Here is a 17,532-nt window from a genome sequence, read left to right as displayed (position 1 = left end):
CTCAACCAAAGTACATGCCCTTGACGGAATCGAACCTGGGACCCTTGAATCCGCAGGCCGACGCTCTATCCACTGAACCACACTGCTCAGGGCTGGGTTGCTCTTTATTGTTAATGAAAAGGACACCCAGGGCCTGGGCTTTCCCGGGCACCAGGCAGGCATTGCGGTTCTAAGTGGCTTCTCTGACCCTGGCTGCTCTCTCCCCTTCCTGGACCCTGCAGGTTCCAGCCCTGCCTGGAGAGGAGAGGGGCAGGAGCAGTGCTGGCTGGGGTGGGCCTGCCTGTCCTGGGACTCCCCCATTAGCAATCCTGGGACCCCAGATCGGTTGATTTGTAGACTCTGCCTTCTGGGCTTTCGCCCCCCGGACGCGGAGTTTCGTCTCCGGTTGGCTTCTGCCACCTTCCTTGACCCCGCAGGTCCTGGGCCGGACTCTCCGCCGGGCGCGGTGCCAGAGGCGCACATCGGGAGGCGATTACACGTGAGGAGAGCGGAAGCCCTTTGACCCGCCCGCGTGCCAGGGACGGAATGCGGAGAAACCCGGCTTTGCTACGACTGCATGACCTCGGGGGCTGACTGTCCACAGACCTAGAGCCGGGCCTCCCCACCCCACTCCCGCCATCACCCCCACCCCCGCCTCTGCTCCTGATCGCCAGTCGGTCACCTCTGCCTTCACGCAGCTGCGCGCTTCCCGCTCTTTTGCCCCCTACCATCGCCACGCTGCAGGGGAAGGGGCAGGAGGGGGCTCCGCGAGGCCGAGGAGGACGGATTGCTTAGGTGGCTCTACCCCCAGGTGAGTGATCTCCGCTCTGAAGTGGAGCGGCCCGCCGGCAGGGGGCGCTCTGCGGGCCGGCACTGGGCGAGCTTGCACCGCCGCCCGGAGACGGCGCGGAGCGGGGCGCAGCTCTCGGGAACCGTCTCCAACCCGGTCACTTTGGGGGCACAGCCGAGGGCACGCGCGAGCCTGCGGAGGATAAAAGTTTCCCTTAGGGGTCGCGACAGCCGAGCTTGGACTGCTGGCTGCCTCCGGGGAACGGGCCCCGCGGACCCTCAGGCACTTGGCTCGCCGGGGCCCTCGAACCCTGCGCCCGGAGGCGTCCCGCAACTCGGTAACCGCTCCCCGCGCAGGGACAGCCGGCGGCCGGCAGGCAGGCACGCAGGGCCCGGGCTCGGGCGGGGTGGGCGACCTTCCCAAACCGACCTCGGGTTACGGGGTGCAGCCCTGAGACCGGAGCAAAAGTGAAAGGCGAGATGGCACGCACGGAACTGGGGCAAACCTTGGAGCCCGGGACGGAGCTCCCCTCCCGGAGCAGCAGGGGCGAGACCGCGTCCGGGGGAGATGAAAAACCCGGGGGCTGGAAACGGGGGCGGGGAGGCTGGCCCCGCAACTCATCTCTGCTGCCCCGCCGAGGGCTCCGAGCCCCGGGCACAGTCCTCCGGGAGCTCCTCGCCTCCCTGCTCGGCCGGGGACGGCGGCCGCCGGCGCCCCAGCAGCAGCTAGATGTCAGGCGAAGCCCGGCGCCCGGCGCGGAGGGGAGGGCGGGGCGGGGCGGGGAGCGGAGGGGAGGGGAGAGGAGAGGAGGGGCGGGAGCGCGCGCCCAGCGCGGGGGAGGTGTGCGGGGGGTGGGGACGGGCCGAGCCGGGGGACAGCGGGCGGGGGAGGGGGGAGCTGTGGGCAGCGAGCCCGGCCCCGCCGCCAGCACTAAAGATGGAGAGGCGCCGGGGCCTCGCAGGGGAGGGGGCTCGGCGTTGACGTGGGACGCGGCGGAGGCGCCGGGGCCGGTGGTGATTTGCTAACCTCGCGGCAGAGAGGAGTTGAGGGCGATGAGAGCGGGCACTGCGAACTGCCGGGCTTCGCCGCCGCTGCCGCCGTGACACCGAGAGCAACAGTTCCCCGCCGCCCGCTCCCGGCGCCCGCACCCCCGGCGGCGCGCACGCCCACCCGGCGCCCGGCGCGGCCGCGGTGAGTCGGGGGGTCGCGGAGGGGCGCGCTGCCCCGGGAGAGCCTCTGCCGCGGCGCCCGCCCGGGGCTGCCGAGGTCCGGGGGGCGCGTTCGCTCCGGCCACTCGGCGCCGGGCTTGCGCCTGGTTTTATCCGGCCAGTTCCCTTCCCGCAGCAGCCGCCGCCGCCGCCGCCGCTGGTTGGGGTCGGGTAGAAAGGGGAGCCCCGGCTGTCAGCTTGGGCACAGCTGCCACCCCAACCTTTCCCCTCCAGGGCACGGCCGGGGTGAGAGGTGGGGGGCCGAGCGGTCCTCGGGGACGGAGGGCGGTAGCAGAGGGCTGGGGATCACGCGGCTTTGTGCTGCGGGGGGCCGGCGGGGGTGCCGCGGGGGGCCGGCGGGGTGCCGGGAGGGAGCGGTGGGTGCTCCTGTGTATGCGGACCCGGGCGCGGGCGCGGGCGAGCGAGGGCTGTGGCTCATGTGCGTGTGTATTCGCCGGCCGGCCGGGAAGCTATCACTGGAGGATCCGAGGAGTGGATCTGGGGGCGGAGGGGAGCAGGGCTGGGACTCGCTTGTGTTTTGTTTCTCTTTGGAAAACGTGGTGGGTCCTTTTTTTTTTTTTTTTTTTTCTTGATCAGACTTGGTCCCCTCTTTTTTCAGGAGGGCGGGCGGCCGCGGCGGAGCTCGCAGCGCCCGGGGCTCCGGGCCCTGCCCGGCTCCCGGCGGGACCGGCCGTGACGCCGGCGCCGCGGTGCGCTCCCGGCCGCGCTCGGTGGGTGCCGGGCTCTGCACCTGATGCGTCCGAGCGCCTCTCCCCCGGCGCGCCCGCCGCTCGCCCTCGCGGCCCCGGGTCCCTCCCGCGGGCGCTGGAAAGGCGCACGGTCTCCCTGCCCGCGGGCCCCGGGAGCGGAGCGCCCCGACTCCTCCGCGCGGACCCCTCCCCGCTCCCCGGGACGCGCGCGCGGTGCCGGGGCCGGCTCACCGCTGCTGGCGGCGCGGGCTCGCGGCCGGGGATCCTGCCCTTCGCGCCCGGGGGTCACGGCCCCGGGTCGGCGAGTGAGAGCGGGCCGGCCGATCCCTTCTTGCCTTTCCTCCCACCGCTCTCTGTGGGGCTTTTGTGTGTCCCCTTCGCGGCGAGGCGGTCCACCTCCTCCCGGCTCCTGCCCCGGAGCCCGGCCCTCCCGCGCTGACATCTAGCTTTTCGCCAGGGTCCCTTTTGCTTTTCCTCTCCCCTAGACCGGCTCCCTTCCTTTCTGCCCTCTGGATCCCCGGGAAAAGTTGCTTCTCCAAGTTTGCCGAAGTCGCCTCCCGGCCTCCGTGGGGGCGGCTGGGAGCGGGGTGTGTGAGAGCGCGGAGGATCCCCGGAGCTCGGGCGGGTGAGCGCCCGCTTTCCTCCGCTCCGCCGGGGCGGGCGCTGCCGCCGGCGCCGCCGAGACCGCCGCGCCGAGCCGCCCGCGGCCGGAGGGACGGCCGGCTGACGGAGGGCACCCTGATTTCCCTGGGGACCCAAGGAGCTTGTTTTGGGGAAGGAATTCAGTTGCCCAGCTTCCGTTCTTTGCATTGCTCTCGGAAACCCCTGAGTAGTCTGTGGAAAAGCCATATAGGCGAGGATGAATGGCCCCAGTCCCCACCCCAGGCTGGGCAGCCAGCGGTCTGGAGGAGACACAGTCCTGCCTTTTCTGCCGGAGCTTTTGGCTCTGGAACCCGTAGGGCTCCTGCTGGGGGCGTTGAGAGGTTCAGGGGGAACCCTTGCTCCCCTTTGCTCCCAGTTCATTTCTGGACCACAGCAAGGCAGAGGCTGGAGGGAACTCGGCCTGCGAGGTCTTTTAAGTCTTTAAACGGGTTGGGGGGAGAGGGCCGGTCCCCAGAGCCCCAGAGCCCTGTTATTGATCCCGAACAGCTTGCTGTGGGGCAGGTCTTTGTCTCCCAGCCCTGTCTTCCCTTCATACTGGTTGTAATCCGCACCATAGATGTTGGTGCCAGTGTCCCTTCCAGCACCGGGAGCCGTGCCCAGCAGCAGTTGCTGCTCCCGGTCACAGGACTCGCCCACTCCAGAGAGCCGGTGGGACACGCTTGGAGTTCATATGCCTAGATTACACTCCTGGCTCCAGGGGTCCATACTTCCTATCATCTCCCTCAGGTTCTCCATGGCCTGTCCTATCAATACATGTCATAGATCCTCTTGTCCACCGGGCAGCGTGGGCGGGGGCTAGCGAGGCACCTTATGTAAGTGTGCGCCCGTGTGCTAGGATGGGGCTGGAGACCAGCCCTTGCCCTTGGGTTTCTGTGGGCCAGACTGCAGGCTGCTAGCCCAGCCGGGCTTGGCTGTGCTCCTGGGGCTGCCACAGGGAAGCAGGGCTGGTCTTGAAGGTGAAGTTTGCTGCACGGGGGGTTCAGAGTGAAATGGAGGGCTTACATTGACTGAAGGAAGTGGCTCAGTTCTTACTGATTTTCAGTAAGTGCTGGCACCTCCTCCTCACATGTTGGCCTGGCACAGGACCCCTGCCCACCCACCACTCTTAGACTTAAGACCAGAGATTCGAGGACTCCATTGTCATTTTCATCTTCATCTTCATCAAACAGCGAATTGGGCCTATATTATGGCAGGAGTTTATCTTTGTTCCTGTTGGTGGGCTTGTGAAGGCAGACTTCCAGATTTCCAGTAAACCCCTTCCCCTCTGTTAAAGTCTCCAGGATGCTCTTGCTAGCTGAATGAGGGTGGTTGTATTGTTTGAATGCTTACTTTTAGGGACATTGACTAACCTACCTTTTCTTCTGTCATCTCTTTTGCCTCTTCCCCCTTCCCCCCTTCTAGCCCTCTCCACTGGCCCGCGAACCTCGGCCTGCCCCACCACGCACGCAGAGCCCGGAAGGAAAGAGAGCCTCATGCCTAAGCCGCGGGGAGCGCCATGGATCTGACGAAGATGGGCATGATCCAGCTGCAGAACCCCAGCCACCCCTCGGGGCTCCTGTGCAAGGCCAACCAGATGCGGCTGGCCGGGACGCTGTGCGACGTGGTCATCATGGTGGACAGCCAGGAGTTCCACGCCCACCGGACTGTGCTGGCCTGCACCAGCAAGATGTTTGAGATCCTCTTCCACCGCAACAGCCAGCACTACACGCTGGACTTCCTCTCGCCAAAGACTTTCCAGCAGATCCTGGAGTACGCCTACACGGCCACGCTGCAGGCCAAGGCGGAGGACCTGGATGACCTGCTGTACGCCGCCGAGATCTTGGAAATCGAGTACCTGGAGGAGCAGTGCCTGAAGATCCTGGAGACCATCCAGGCCACCGACGACAATGACACGGAGGCCACCATGGCGGACGGCGGGGTGGAGGAAGAGGAGGACCGCAAGGCCCGGTACCTCAAGAACATCTTCATCTCGAAGCATTCCAGCGAGGAGAGCGGGTACGCCGGCGTGGCTGCGCAGAGCCTCCCCGGGCCCATGGCGGACCAGAGCCCGTCTGTGTCCACCTCGTTCGGTCTCTCCGCCATGAGTCCCACCAAGGCCGCCGTGGACAGTCTGATGACCATTGGACAGTCTCTCCTGCAGGGAACCCTTCAGCCCCCCGCAGGGCCCGATGAGCCTGCTCTGGCCGGGGCTGGGCGGCTCCCTGGGGTAGCGGAGGTGAAGACGGAGATGATGCAGGTGGACGAGGTGCCTGGCCAGGACAGCCCTGGGACAGCCGAGTCCAGCATTTCAGGCGGGTTGGGGGACAAGGTTGAGGAAAGGGGCAAAGAGGGGCCCGGGACCCCAACTCGGAGCAGCGTCATCACCAGTGCGAGGGAGCTGCACTACGGGCGCGAGGAGAGCGCCGAGCCGCTGCCCACCCCCGCGGAGGCCGGCCAGGGCCCCCCCGGCCGACAGGAGCACCTGGCGCCCACGGCGGAGAAACATCTGGGCGTCTACTCGGTGCTGCCCAACCACAAGGCCGACTCCGTGCTGAGCATGCCGTCGTCGGTGTCCTCGGGGCTGCACGTGCAGGTGCAGCCCGCCCTGGCCGTGTCCATGGACTTCAGCACCTACGGGAGCCTGCTGCCGCAGGGCTTCATCCAGAGGGAGCTGTTCAGCAAGCTGGGCGAGCTGGCCGTGGGCATGAAGGCGGAGAGCCGGCCCCTCGGGGAGCCGTGCAGCGTGTGCGGGGTGGATCTTCCCGACAACGAGGCTGTGGAGCAGCACAGGTAGGCCCCTCCCCGGCCCCACTGTCTCCCGGCCCAAACCTCCGGCCCTGGCAGCCTGCCTTTGGACCTGGCTGCTCCCAAGTCCTGGCGCCCAAACTCCCTGTGCTCCCTGCTATTTGTAAAAAAACAAAAACAAAAACCCACGTCTTTCTAAGTCTTGGGACTGGGGTATGCTTTCCAAGTGTGGTGAGGGGCCTAGGGTATTTCCTAAGTGTTGGGGAATGTGTGGACCCAGATCTTACCAGGCTCTTGGCTCTTGCTGCTTGTTCTGCTGTTGGACCTGTTCTCCTTTGCCTGGAGTGACTGATAAAGGGGAGCGGGGAAGAAGGAAGAGGGGGTTGAGGATGTAGGTCTCCCACGGCCTGGATCTGGCCATGTCGCCCGGTTTCAGGTACCCGGTTCCCATCAGCGGTCTCTGCCGAGGCAGGCCGCCTGCAGCTCAGGAGGCTGGGAGGGGCCGGATGCTGCTTAAGGCGCCGGAGCAGCTGCCTGTCTGTCTGAACGTCATTCCTGGTGAGCGGTCATCACCAGGAACCTGGCTTCCTCTAGCCCTTCTCATTCCCTGTTTCCAGAAGCACATTTAGAAGGAGCCGATTTACATTATTAATCGAGGGGGAGGGATTGGTATGAGAGACGTGGGGCCAGCATTGGCTTCCTCTGGCTTCTGGCCCTTCTCTGTGAAATAACCATCCACTGAGCTCCTAGGACATGTCTGGTCCGGTGCTAAGGGCTTGCTGTGGAGTCACGTGTTGGTTACGACCCTCTGAGGTGCAGGCCATGTGCTGCTTTCACATGGGAAGACACTGAGACCTTCCACCAGGATCGCAGAGAGAGGAGGAGGCAGAGCTGGGTTCAGATTCAGCTCCTTACCCCTTGGCACGTTGGAGCCATTCAGTCCTGAAGAGGACTGTGCCGCTAGCACAGACACTCTGAGAGTTACTGACCAGTAGGGCTTGGTGTCAGCCTGCATCTGTCATAGGGCATGCCCATCATGTCCCCTCCCGCCCCGGTCTGATAGGTGGATGGAGAAGTCCAGTTTCTGCCCTCATTGTGGTAACTTTGGCCTGTGTGCCCTCTTGCCTGCTCTCGGTCTGTTCTTGGGGAATCCGCACTTTTGCACCTCTTTCTGTCTACCCCGTTCCTCCATTTCTCATTGGTGTAGGAGGGGATGTGACTGAGGGGGTGTGGGGAGAGGGGGAGGCGTCTGGAGGTTTGTCTGATGACCCCAAGCTGAGCCGGATTCCGACAGTGACGGTACCTCGCTGTGGCGCTGAGGGCTCCTTACCTTGCGGAAAGGGCCGCCGAGCTCAGTGTTAGCGGCTTTTTCCGGTGGCTGCGGAAAAACAGCCACCGCTAAGGTGTGGCTCGATGCTTGTGCCACTCAGAAGTAGACCGAGGTAGTGTTTGTTTTTGCTCAAACTTTCCTCAAGAGGAAACCCCCTCTCAAACGTGACCCGGTAGGCTTCTCGTCTTCTCCGGATGTGAATTGTTTCAGTGATGGGCTGTGCGAAGTGGGCTCCGGTGGAAAGGAAACGAGTTGCTGGCTCCACAGGCCCGGCTGCCTCTCTCCTGGAGAGGCCACCAAGCCGCCACCCTCCCAGGACTCCCACGTTCCCGTCCTGGGGACCCTGCACCTCCTGGGAGGGAGGGGCTGGGGCCTGGCGGTGCGATACTCCATGAGCCTTGCGTTACTTTTATTTTTTTAGTATATATTTTATTGATTTTTCACAGAGAGGAAGAGAGAGGGATAGAAAGTTAGAAACATCGATGAGAGAGAATCATCGATCAGCTGCCTCTTGCACACACCCCACAGGGGATGTGCCTGCAACCAAGGTACATGCCCTTGACCGGAATCGAACCCAGGACCTTTCAGTCCACAGGCTGACAGTCTTTCCACTGAGCCAAACCGGTTTCAGCGCCTTGTGTTACTTTTATTTATTTATTAAAAAATACTTTCCTTGTGTTACTTTTTTAAACGGAGGTGGTTGGCAGGGTGTGGTGCTGAATTAATAAAGTAATAGCTACAAGTCCCTAGAGCTGTGACAGGACCCAGTAACGGTGTGGGTGACGAACTGACCCCCTGGCCCCGTCCTGTTTGGGTCTCACGTCTGCCTGACCCCACTGGACCCGAGCTCCAGCGCTAGTGTCCACAGCACAGCCGTCCGCGGGGCTGGGCTGGCTGCGGGCGTTGTGGGAGCGGCCCTGTCCGCGGGCTTGGGGCGCTGAGGCGCTGGGCCTGGGCCCTCGGTGGCACGCTGTGGGCTGCTGACATGGAGAATGCGCTTTGACTGAGGGTGGAGAGTGAGCTGCTGCAACCCCGGGAACCAGGGGCTGGGGCAGTGTGGGGTGGGAAGCTAGGAGGCCCTAAAGAGACCAAGGAGGGCACCGTGCTCCTGCGATGCCGGCCCTCCTCAGACTGGCAGCCTTTCAGCTCCTGGTCAGACGGCCTTACCCCTTCTCTCTCCCCCTCAGAGCTCCTAGATGGAGGTGCCACCTCCCTACTTCCTCCGGTTCTCTGTTCCTCCCCCACATCCCAACTACCAGCAAAAGCAGAGAAACAACACAACACAGAGAAACTGGAATTGGCAATAATATAACAACGATGAGCGTAGTGAAATAACAGGCGGCAGATTTATTTTAATTTTAAATACGTTTTTACTGTTTTCAGAGAGGAAGGGAGAGGGAGGTAGAAACATCAGTGATGATCACTGAATTGGCTGGGGATGGGGCCCACAACTGGGGCGTGTGCTGTGGCCGGGAATCGAACTGTGAACTCCTGGTTCACAGGTTGAGGCGCAACCACTGAGCCATGCCAGTTAGACAGGTTTTATTTTATTTATTCATTTATTCAGTCTTTTAAAAAAAAACTTTATTTAAATTCTTTATTGTTTAAAGTATTACATAAGTTTTCTCCCTTCACCCATTGACCTCTCCCCAGCCACTCTCACCCCCCAGCACATGCTCTCACCCCCCTACTGTTTGTGTCCATGGTTATGTTCATGGGCGTGGCATTTGGTTGATCTCTTAGCCCATCCCCCCATTTTATTTTTAGGCCCATAGGCTAGTGTGTCGGTAAAGGTTAAGTGCCTTGCCGTTGTTGGGGAGCAGAAGGGCATGGAGAGGAAGGAAGGGGAGATTGCTGGGAAAGGGGGCGGGAAGGAGAGCTTGTATGGAATGCCATCAGTAGGATTCCTCATGCCTTGGCCCCAAGCTGGTGAGAGAGGAGCCTGTTAACGTGACGGAAAGTTGGAAGGAAACTCCGTAGTGAAGTGGTGGTCCCCATAGTGCTCAGTGAGATGTCAGACATGGTCATGGGTTGTAGGAAAGGCCAGACAGAGACACTACCTGAATAAATCACATGGGGCTTACGTACCTAAGTATCCCTTTCAGTAAAAGTCAGAACAGTTATGTACCTAAATACCCTTTCTGTAAAAGTCAGAGGTTACGTACATACATACCCTTTCTGTAAAAGTCAGAACAGGTACATACCTAGATACCCTTTCTGTAAAAGTCAGAACAGTTATGTACCTAGATACCCTTTCTGTAAAAGTCAGAACAGTTACACACCTAAATCCCTTTCAGAAGGAAGTCAGGACAGTTAGAAGACCTGATTGGCAACATTCTCGGGCAGACAGAGCAGCAAGCTCTGGGCTCCAAAACCTTTCCCAGGAGGCCTGCATCATAGAAGATACGACTGAGGGAGGGAGGGTGATGTTGGGAGGGTCACAATACGCTTCTGGAAGACTGGAATCCCCCTCGAGGCTCAGTCTCTCTTCTTTCTCTTTCTCTTTGGAAAGGCTGGAGCAATTCTGCACGTGGGCTTGTGGGCCAGACGCACCTTCTCACCCTCAGAGTTGCATACAAGTTTGATATGTATGTTGACTTAAGTGTGAACACAGTCATCATTTGTAGCCCTCCGCCTCCCCAGGCTCATTTGGCCTGGTCATAAGATGTTTCCGAATTCAACACTGCAGGATGGGAGTGGGCTCTGGCTTCCTAGGAGTGCCAGACAAAAAGTGGTCGGCAAACTGCGGCTCTCGAGCCACATGCGGCTCTTTGGCCCCTTGAGTGTGGCTCTTCCAGTCCAAATACCACGGACTGGGCGAGCCTATTTTGAAGAAGTGGCGTTAGAAGAAGATTAAGTTTAAAAAATTGGGCTCTCAAAAGAAATTTCAGTTGTTGTACTGTTGATATTTGGCTCTGTTGACTAAGGAGTTTGCCGACCACTGCCTTAGGCCAGCTACAGTGTGTGTCCTGCACACAAAGTGGGATCTCTTGCCTGGCTCTTGCTCAGGGACCAGAAGGAATGGTCTCAGCCAGCTCCCTCCCTGGGCCCAGCTGTAGGGTGCCTGGGCCATATAGCTGAGGTGTCAGAGCTCTGCCTGGCCCTTGGTATCTCTCGCGGGTGGCCAGTTGCTCTGTTTTTAGTCGGTGACCATGTAGAGGGCTCGTCACCGTTGACCTTGGTTTTGGCCAGTTTGGGGAGTTTAGAAGTTGCCCTGAACTCTTGGCCCCTTTGCCTCATCCTACCAGCTTTAGTAAGGCACCCGTGGGGTCAAACCGAGTTCTGTTTGGAAAAGAGTATGCCCAGGAGCAATGGCAGCAGCAGCAATAACGTTGCTATTGCCTCTTATCGGTTGTAGCACTTACTCCTTTGCAGAGCATCTTTAATGACTTTGTGTTTCCTAATTTCAATCCTCCCCCAAGAGGAGACGGGTCCATCATTCCATATCTGTGATTGTGAAGTCCGAAGAATGCTGCTGATAGGTTCTTTGCAAGTTTGCCACAAACTCATTGAGTGGCAAAACCTGATGTGAACTGATGTGAGGCTATATTTATCCTGTCTATTTTGAATATTCATTTGTTTTGCTGAGAAAATATTAATGTGTTTGATTACAGAGTGCTTCCTTAGACTCCCCTGGGACTGGGCAAACACCATCAGCCCCATAGTTCCTTTGTAAAATCGTACCAGTTGGGAGTTCTGAAGCCCCCCAGGGTTTTGGGTAAGGGGTTGAGGGCCATCAGCAGTCCCAGTTTGCAGACGAGGAGAACGAGCCAGGAAGTGACTTGCCCACGGTTGCATAGCTATAAATGGAGAGGACCAGCGCTGCCGAATTCGCAGCCCCGGTGCTCTCTGCCGGGCCATATAAGAACATGTGCATGCCATTTTGGGTCCGTTCCATCTGACCTAGTCTTTGGTTGCCAGCCCTGTCCCTGAGATGCCACCATAGGAGGCTACCGCTATCTTCCTTGACGTCAATCCGAAAGGTCAGGTGGTGTCCAGCTCCTCTGAGGATCTATTTATGGCTCCTCTGTCATTCACAGATTTGCCCAAATCCTTTCTGAATCCATTTCTATTTCCAGGAAGTATCCTTTTGGGGGTGATGAATGACTCAAGCTTATAACCTCCTGAGCTCCTGGAAACCCAGTCTTTGGGAGAGGGCATCGGGTGTACAGAGGGGAGACTGTGTGTGGAGTGTCAGCTGCGGATTGGCAGGCCTGCGGCTCAGCCCTTTATTTTATTTTATTTTATTTTTTTTACTTTTTTCTTTTATTTTCTTTCTTCCTTCTTTTTTTTAATTTTTTTTAAACTCTGGTCACCATTGTCAGTCTTTTTTTTTTTTTTTTTTTTTCATCCTGAGCTTTAATTTTTTCATTTGTAAACGTGGGCACTTGGACACACTGTTTCTGGATTGTTGAGCTCTTTACAAAGTAGTTCTTTCACCGCTGGTATACCCACTTTCATCTTCAGGAAGTCCTCTTGGTTCACTGAATTTTGCTCTGGTTTGGAGTCTGGATTCCAGCTAAAATAGGGGGCCAGTTAGAGTCCAGTCTGCATGCTCTGATGTCATTCCTGCACACTGCAGCCTGGGTAGGGCTTCTGAGTCACCTGGGATTGAGGCTGAACTCTTGGAAATTTTGAAGACGATTTATTTTATTGCCAGTGGAGGAAGCTTGTATGCTCTTTCATCTCAGTGAGATGTTCCAGTTTGATTTGCTGTCCCTATTGGCTGGTGCCGTGAGCTGCGGGGGGGAGCGGGGAGACAGCTTTAGTTCAGCCACACTTTCCCTCCTGCGTGTTCTAAGAACACTACTTATGAATCTAAGGTAGTGATTATCCTAAACTGTTAAAATTAAACTCCATTCACAGCTCTTTGATTTGTTGCTAATTCTGGAGAAAAAACATTTCCAATCACTTCAGTTTTGTAAATTAATGGCTTTAAAACATGTCCAACGGAAAGCCCAAGTGTGAGACTTCAGAGTCTTGCTAAATAAATATAGGTGTGTCTCAGTTTGTCCGGTGGAGGGTTTTTGGATTTTCCACGGTAACAGGGTTTCTTAGTCAGGTTCTGTGTTGGCCATGTTCGGGGAGAGCCCGAGTCCATGGCAGTTATTCTGATAGAAAGAAAAATGTACTGTGGCATCCCCACTGCCCCACCTCCCACCCCACGTTTTATTGATTGATGATTTAAAATATATTTTTATTGATTTTTAGAGAGGAAGAGAGAGGGAGAAAAAGATAGAAACATCAATAGTATGAGAGAATCATTGATTGGCTGCCTCCTGCAGGACTAGGGATCGAACCCCAACCCGGGCATGTGCCCTGACTGGGAATCGAACTGTGACCTCCGGGTTCATAGGTTGATGCTCAACTACTGAGCCACCGCAGCCAGGGCCGCCCCACATTTTATACAGCATAAATGCATATTTTGAGCAAATGAGACTACTTTTGGCTCAGAACCCCAATTTCACCATTTGCCAGCTGTGTGACTCAGGTTACCTTACCTGACCTCTCTGTGTCTGCTTAATTGTTTGTAAAATGGGAATAATGACAAACACTTGGTTTGCTGTACCGATCAATTAGTAAATATTTGTAAAGTGCAAGGCATGTGGCACAGGGTGAGTGCTCCATATGTGTTTGCTATGGTTTTGTGTGTGTTTTTAATCCTTACCTGAGGATATTTTCTTTATTGACTTTTTTTTTTAAGTGGAAGGGAGGGAGAGAAGGAGAGAAACATCAATGTGAGAGAGATGCATTGATTGGTTGCCTCCTGCATGCACCCTGATGGGGGCCGGTGATCGAACACGCAAACCCAGTTACATGCCCTTGACGGGGCATTCAAACCCATGACCCTTCAGTGTGTGGGCTGATGCTCTAACCACTGGGCAACCCGCCAGGGCTGCTGCTGTGTTTTTGCTGCCGTTGTTGTGCAGCGAGTAGACGGGTGGTGCAAGGCGGAAAACATGTTTGTGTTGGTCCCGGGCCCACTTCTTCCCGGAGGCGTCAGCCCCGTCAGCACCACAGAAGCTGCAGCCGCGGGCCTGTGTGGGGCTGGTACACGGTGAGCGCCGGCTTTCCCCCAGAAATCGATCTCTTGTACCTTGGTGGCCAGGGTACTCTTTGTCCCATTGACCCGAGGCTGGTGAGTCATCCCAGTTCCCATTTAAATTTAGCTGGGCCGCTCTCCAGCGTCCCCGCTCCCGGTGTCCTGTTGCTGCCTGCATGGCCAGCGTGCAGAGGCCGGGGGCACACCACCGCCCGCCTCGGAAGTCCGGGCTGCGGGTGCTGCGTGTTCCCGAGCGCCCTCCCTCTCCCCACCGCAGCGCAGCAGGGCTCTGAGGGTGAATTCAGCAAGTGCTGTTTGGAGTGCTTGATACATGCCAGGTTCTGTGCTAAGCGCATCCGTGGTCAGAGTCTTCCCAAACCCGAGGGCCACCCTGTAAGGTGGGTATTAGTTTTGCATCTCAGATGGGCAGGGGAAGCACAGTGATCAGTGGACTTGTCCGTGTAAGACAGGCAGAGTGGCACAGGGCTTGTGCCCAGGCCTCTGGCTCCACGCGCCCCGTTCTCTCCATAGCGCACTGCTTGGCCCTTTGGCCCCAGGTGAGGTCAGAAGGGGAGAGGAATGCAGGACGGCCACTCAGCTCGGGCTCCCTGCAGCCAGAGACCAGGAGGCTCCTGCTGCCGGGCCTGCCCCGGCCTGGCTGCGCCTGGGGCTGCCGCCCCGGCCCAGGTGTGTGGTGGTTGGGGCCAGTGAGGCCCAAGGACCCGCATCTACTGCCCTGTCTCTTCCTGACACCGAGGCCAGCTGCTCCAGATAGAGGCCTTTGTGCTGCCAGAAAAAAAGAAAGAAAAAGAAAAGAAAAGAAAAAAACACAACACATCAAAAAACAAAAAAGGGAGAGAAAAAGAAACCCACTTGCAAAAATGAAAACTCCACGCTGTTATTTCATGCCAGCCTAATCAGAAATTCCCCTTGCTACCGTTTCCCCTTAAAAGTCCCGTGTGCTATACTGGCTTGTTCTGGGAAAACTACGGCTGGGTTTTGCCTACGTGAGGTTTAGCCCCGCAGCTGCAAAGGAGGGAATTTATTATCAGCTCGGAAACTTTGGCTGAAAACTTTGCAAAAAACTTGCTTAATTCTCAATTCCTAGCTCACTTTTGACTCTTGTCCTCAAGGCCTGATTTTCCTTTACCCAGGAAGAGACTGTGTTCAGCTTCGCAGTAGGAAGGTTCCAAGTTAGACGAGAGAGAGAACTTCCTGAAACCATGGAGGGTTCGTGGTGAAGTTACTACTAGACTTGGCCAGAGACATTTTGAGGAAGAGGAGGATGGTGGGCCAGCTGGAAATGGTTTTTAGAGTTTTCCACGCTTTAGGGTCTTTTAGATCCTCCCGATATAATCTCAGGTGACCAGACGTCCCGCTTTTTGGCGGGACAGTCCCAATTTTTAACAATTTGTCCCGCGTCCTACAGCAGGACGCGGGACAAATTGTTAAAAATCGGGACGTCTGGTCACCTTAACACAGGCACACAAACGAACTGGCACCACCAGGCCCGCCAAGAGCAAGCCGTGTGCACCACCAGGCCCGAGGGAAGCGGGGCGAGGTAGGGAGTCTGGCCTTGGGTCCCGTTGCACGTGGGAGCTGCTCTGTGCGCTTGGGAACTGTCACCTGTGTGACTGCCAGGCTCCTCTCCGGGAAGCAGGGTAGCCTCTCACCGCTCAAGGTGGGCTTACACGTGTGCGTGCCGGTACGTGTACCATAAAGCACACAGCAGGGGCTCCGCGGGAGGCCGCCTCTGTTTCCCTGCTTCCCGCTCCTCCGGGGACCCCGGACCGGGGAGCGGCTCTCGGAGCCGTCACACCCTCGCCCCGCGCCGGTCTCTAAGCGGATTAGCGGAGCGTTGTGATCTTAATGTCATTAGGCCTGTTGGCACAGCTCTCCCTGCCATAGTGAGAAGCAGATGTGGCCGGCCGTAATGGCCCTCGGTGATCCATCAGGCCCGGAGTGCCGGGGGAAGCATTACCGAGTGTTAATTTGGGGGAGTCTCTCCTGGTAGCGGGGGAAACGGGGAGGGAGCGTTTGAAATGTATTGATTTAAGCCCTTCAGCAGGTTCGATGCTGCCAGGGGTCTATGTGGCTGAACCTCCCAGCCCCCAGTCCCACCCCCCTCTCCCCTCTTTCTCAGGCCCCTCCCCAACCCCGAAGCCCAGGCCTGATGACTTCCAGAGTCGGGGAGACAACTTAGCGGGCTCTTGTTTCTTGCCGATGTACCTTATTAGTAGCACCTGGCGCCATAACCCGCTAATGGGAACCAGCGCTCTCCCCCTGCGTGGCCGGTGACAAGCAGCCCTGTCAGCCGGGGCTCGCCGTGCGAGGAAGTTCCTATTAGCTTTATGGTCGGGAGAACGTGTCCTGTTCAGGAAATGAATGTTGCTGCTAAAGGTCCGCGGCCCTGACCCTGGCGGTGTAACCTGCGCTGGCCGCGGAGCCCCGCGCAGGATGCTTGGGATTTCAGCCCCTCTCTGGTTCTCGTCATATGTAAAGCGGGAATCACTGTGGTATGCTGCAGCCTTGAACTTTTGATTTATTTGCCGAGGGCCACTTAACCGTTGCCCTGCCGGACGGCTGTGCGGTGACGGAGCTGGGTGTCCGTGCGAAGTGTGGTAGGAGTCGGGCTGGCAGGGCTTGTCTCTGTGAGGGGGATTGGGGGAGTGGGGGTCATTATCTGCTTGCTTTTGCATTCCTGCAGCTTCACAATTTTTCTGGGGGTGCTGGTCCCCGGGACGGGGAACGAGAAAGCGCCACGTGGAACCTAGGTTTGAATTCATCCTCTGCGTCTTGCAAGCTCCGTCTGGGAGGGGCAGTCACAGCCTGGACTCCCCAGCGTTGCTGGGACAGTGTCCGGGGTGATGCGGAGGGAACGGGCAGCCCAGCTCGGGACGCCGTGTGGTGTCAGGGTGTAGTGTTTGAGAGGATGTGCGTGTTTCTTCTTTCCCTTTCTCAGCGTAAATCTGTTTTAAACATTGCGAAGTGTGGCATAGCACTTTTTCCTGTTTAATTTACCGGGGCCATTTTTTTTCTCTCCTCATCGTAGACTTAGAGTCATTAAAGAAAGGCTACTTACTTTGTTCCTTACCTTCCCCCACCTTCTCTTTCTTTTTTGGCCTGTGAGTACTGTTTCTAAATGTGCATTTTGCAGAGAACAGCAGTGTTTGACCTTATTCTGGAGGGAAACTTTTGCCTCGCCCTTCTTGGGGAGAGGTGTTTGTGAGTTGTCTGGCAAACGGATGCGTTACTTTTGCTGCTGCTGCTGCTGTCTTAAAGGCCCCTGGTGACAAAGGAGAGAACCGCTCTCTCAGGGAAGCGTGTGGAGTGTGGCCCAGAAGGTGGGCCTGTGGGGGGCCGGGCCAGAGCGGACACCGCCTTTAGGAACTGGAAAACATCTGCCCGTATTTAGGGAATCGTCCACAGTAGTTCGGGGGGGGGGGGGGGAGGGGGGGCACGTTATCATCTGATTGCACTGTTGGGCGCAAGGGAAAGGACGGCCTGTCGAGGCAGCTGGGCCCCGAGCTTTGGAGAATGGGTACACACACACACACTGGAGGGGCCACGTTCTCACCTCCTCTCGGCCATTCCTTTATCCTCCGCGTGGAAAACGGTGCATGTCCGGTTAAGTAGCAGGTGAATGCTGCTTCGAAGCATCGGCGGCGCAGGGATTGGAAACGTGCAATGCAAAGCTGAACCGTGGCAGTTGTCCCCAAACTGCTCTGCTAAATTAAGGATCTGCTAACATTTGGGAGTCTACCTCCCCACGTATTGGCAGCGGGGATAAACATGGTACCTAAAAGGAACGTGAAGCGGCTGCTAAATCGAGTGACTCTAAAAACAAGTTTCTTTCTCTGACGTGGAGTGTGGACACCTGGGGCTGGCCGTGTGAGCCCTCCCCTCAGAGAACACAGGGGTTCTCACTGCCCCGTCTCCCCTCTTCCCCCTTCGTAACCATCCGCTCTGCGCCTTTCTGTGTCCTCACAGCTGCAGGAGCGATTTTTGTTGTTGGAGCGGAGTAGCTGCTAAATCTTCCCCAGCAGTTGATTCAATGAGGCAGGGCGGGTGGCTGGAGGGGAGAG

General features: G+C 57.8%; 1 protein-coding gene across 1 annotated transcript in view; it reads left to right on the top strand.

Moving 5' to 3' along the window:
• The first annotated feature begins 1,616 nt into the window (after positions 1 to 1,616).
• ZBTB16 (zinc finger and BTB domain containing 16) overlaps positions 1,617 to 17,532 on the top strand; it is a 186,038-nt gene continuing 170,122 nt past the window's right edge. Inside the window, exons 1-2 of the mRNA XM_084893895.1 lie at positions 1,617 to 1,960; positions 4,752 to 6,119. Coding sequence (XP_084750021.1) covers positions 4,846 to 6,119 — 1,274 coding nt within the window. The 5' untranslated portion in view covers positions 1,617 to 1,960; positions 4,752 to 4,845. The remainder of the gene's footprint in view (positions 1,961 to 4,751; positions 6,120 to 17,532) is intronic.

Source organism: Pipistrellus hanaki (genome assembly GCF_964339955.1).
Source record: "Pipistrellus hanaki genome assembly, chromosome: 9".
NCBI lineage: Eukaryota > Metazoa > Chordata > Mammalia > Chiroptera > Vespertilionidae > Pipistrellus > Pipistrellus hanaki.
This window is presented reverse-complemented; position numbering and strand designations above follow the sequence as displayed.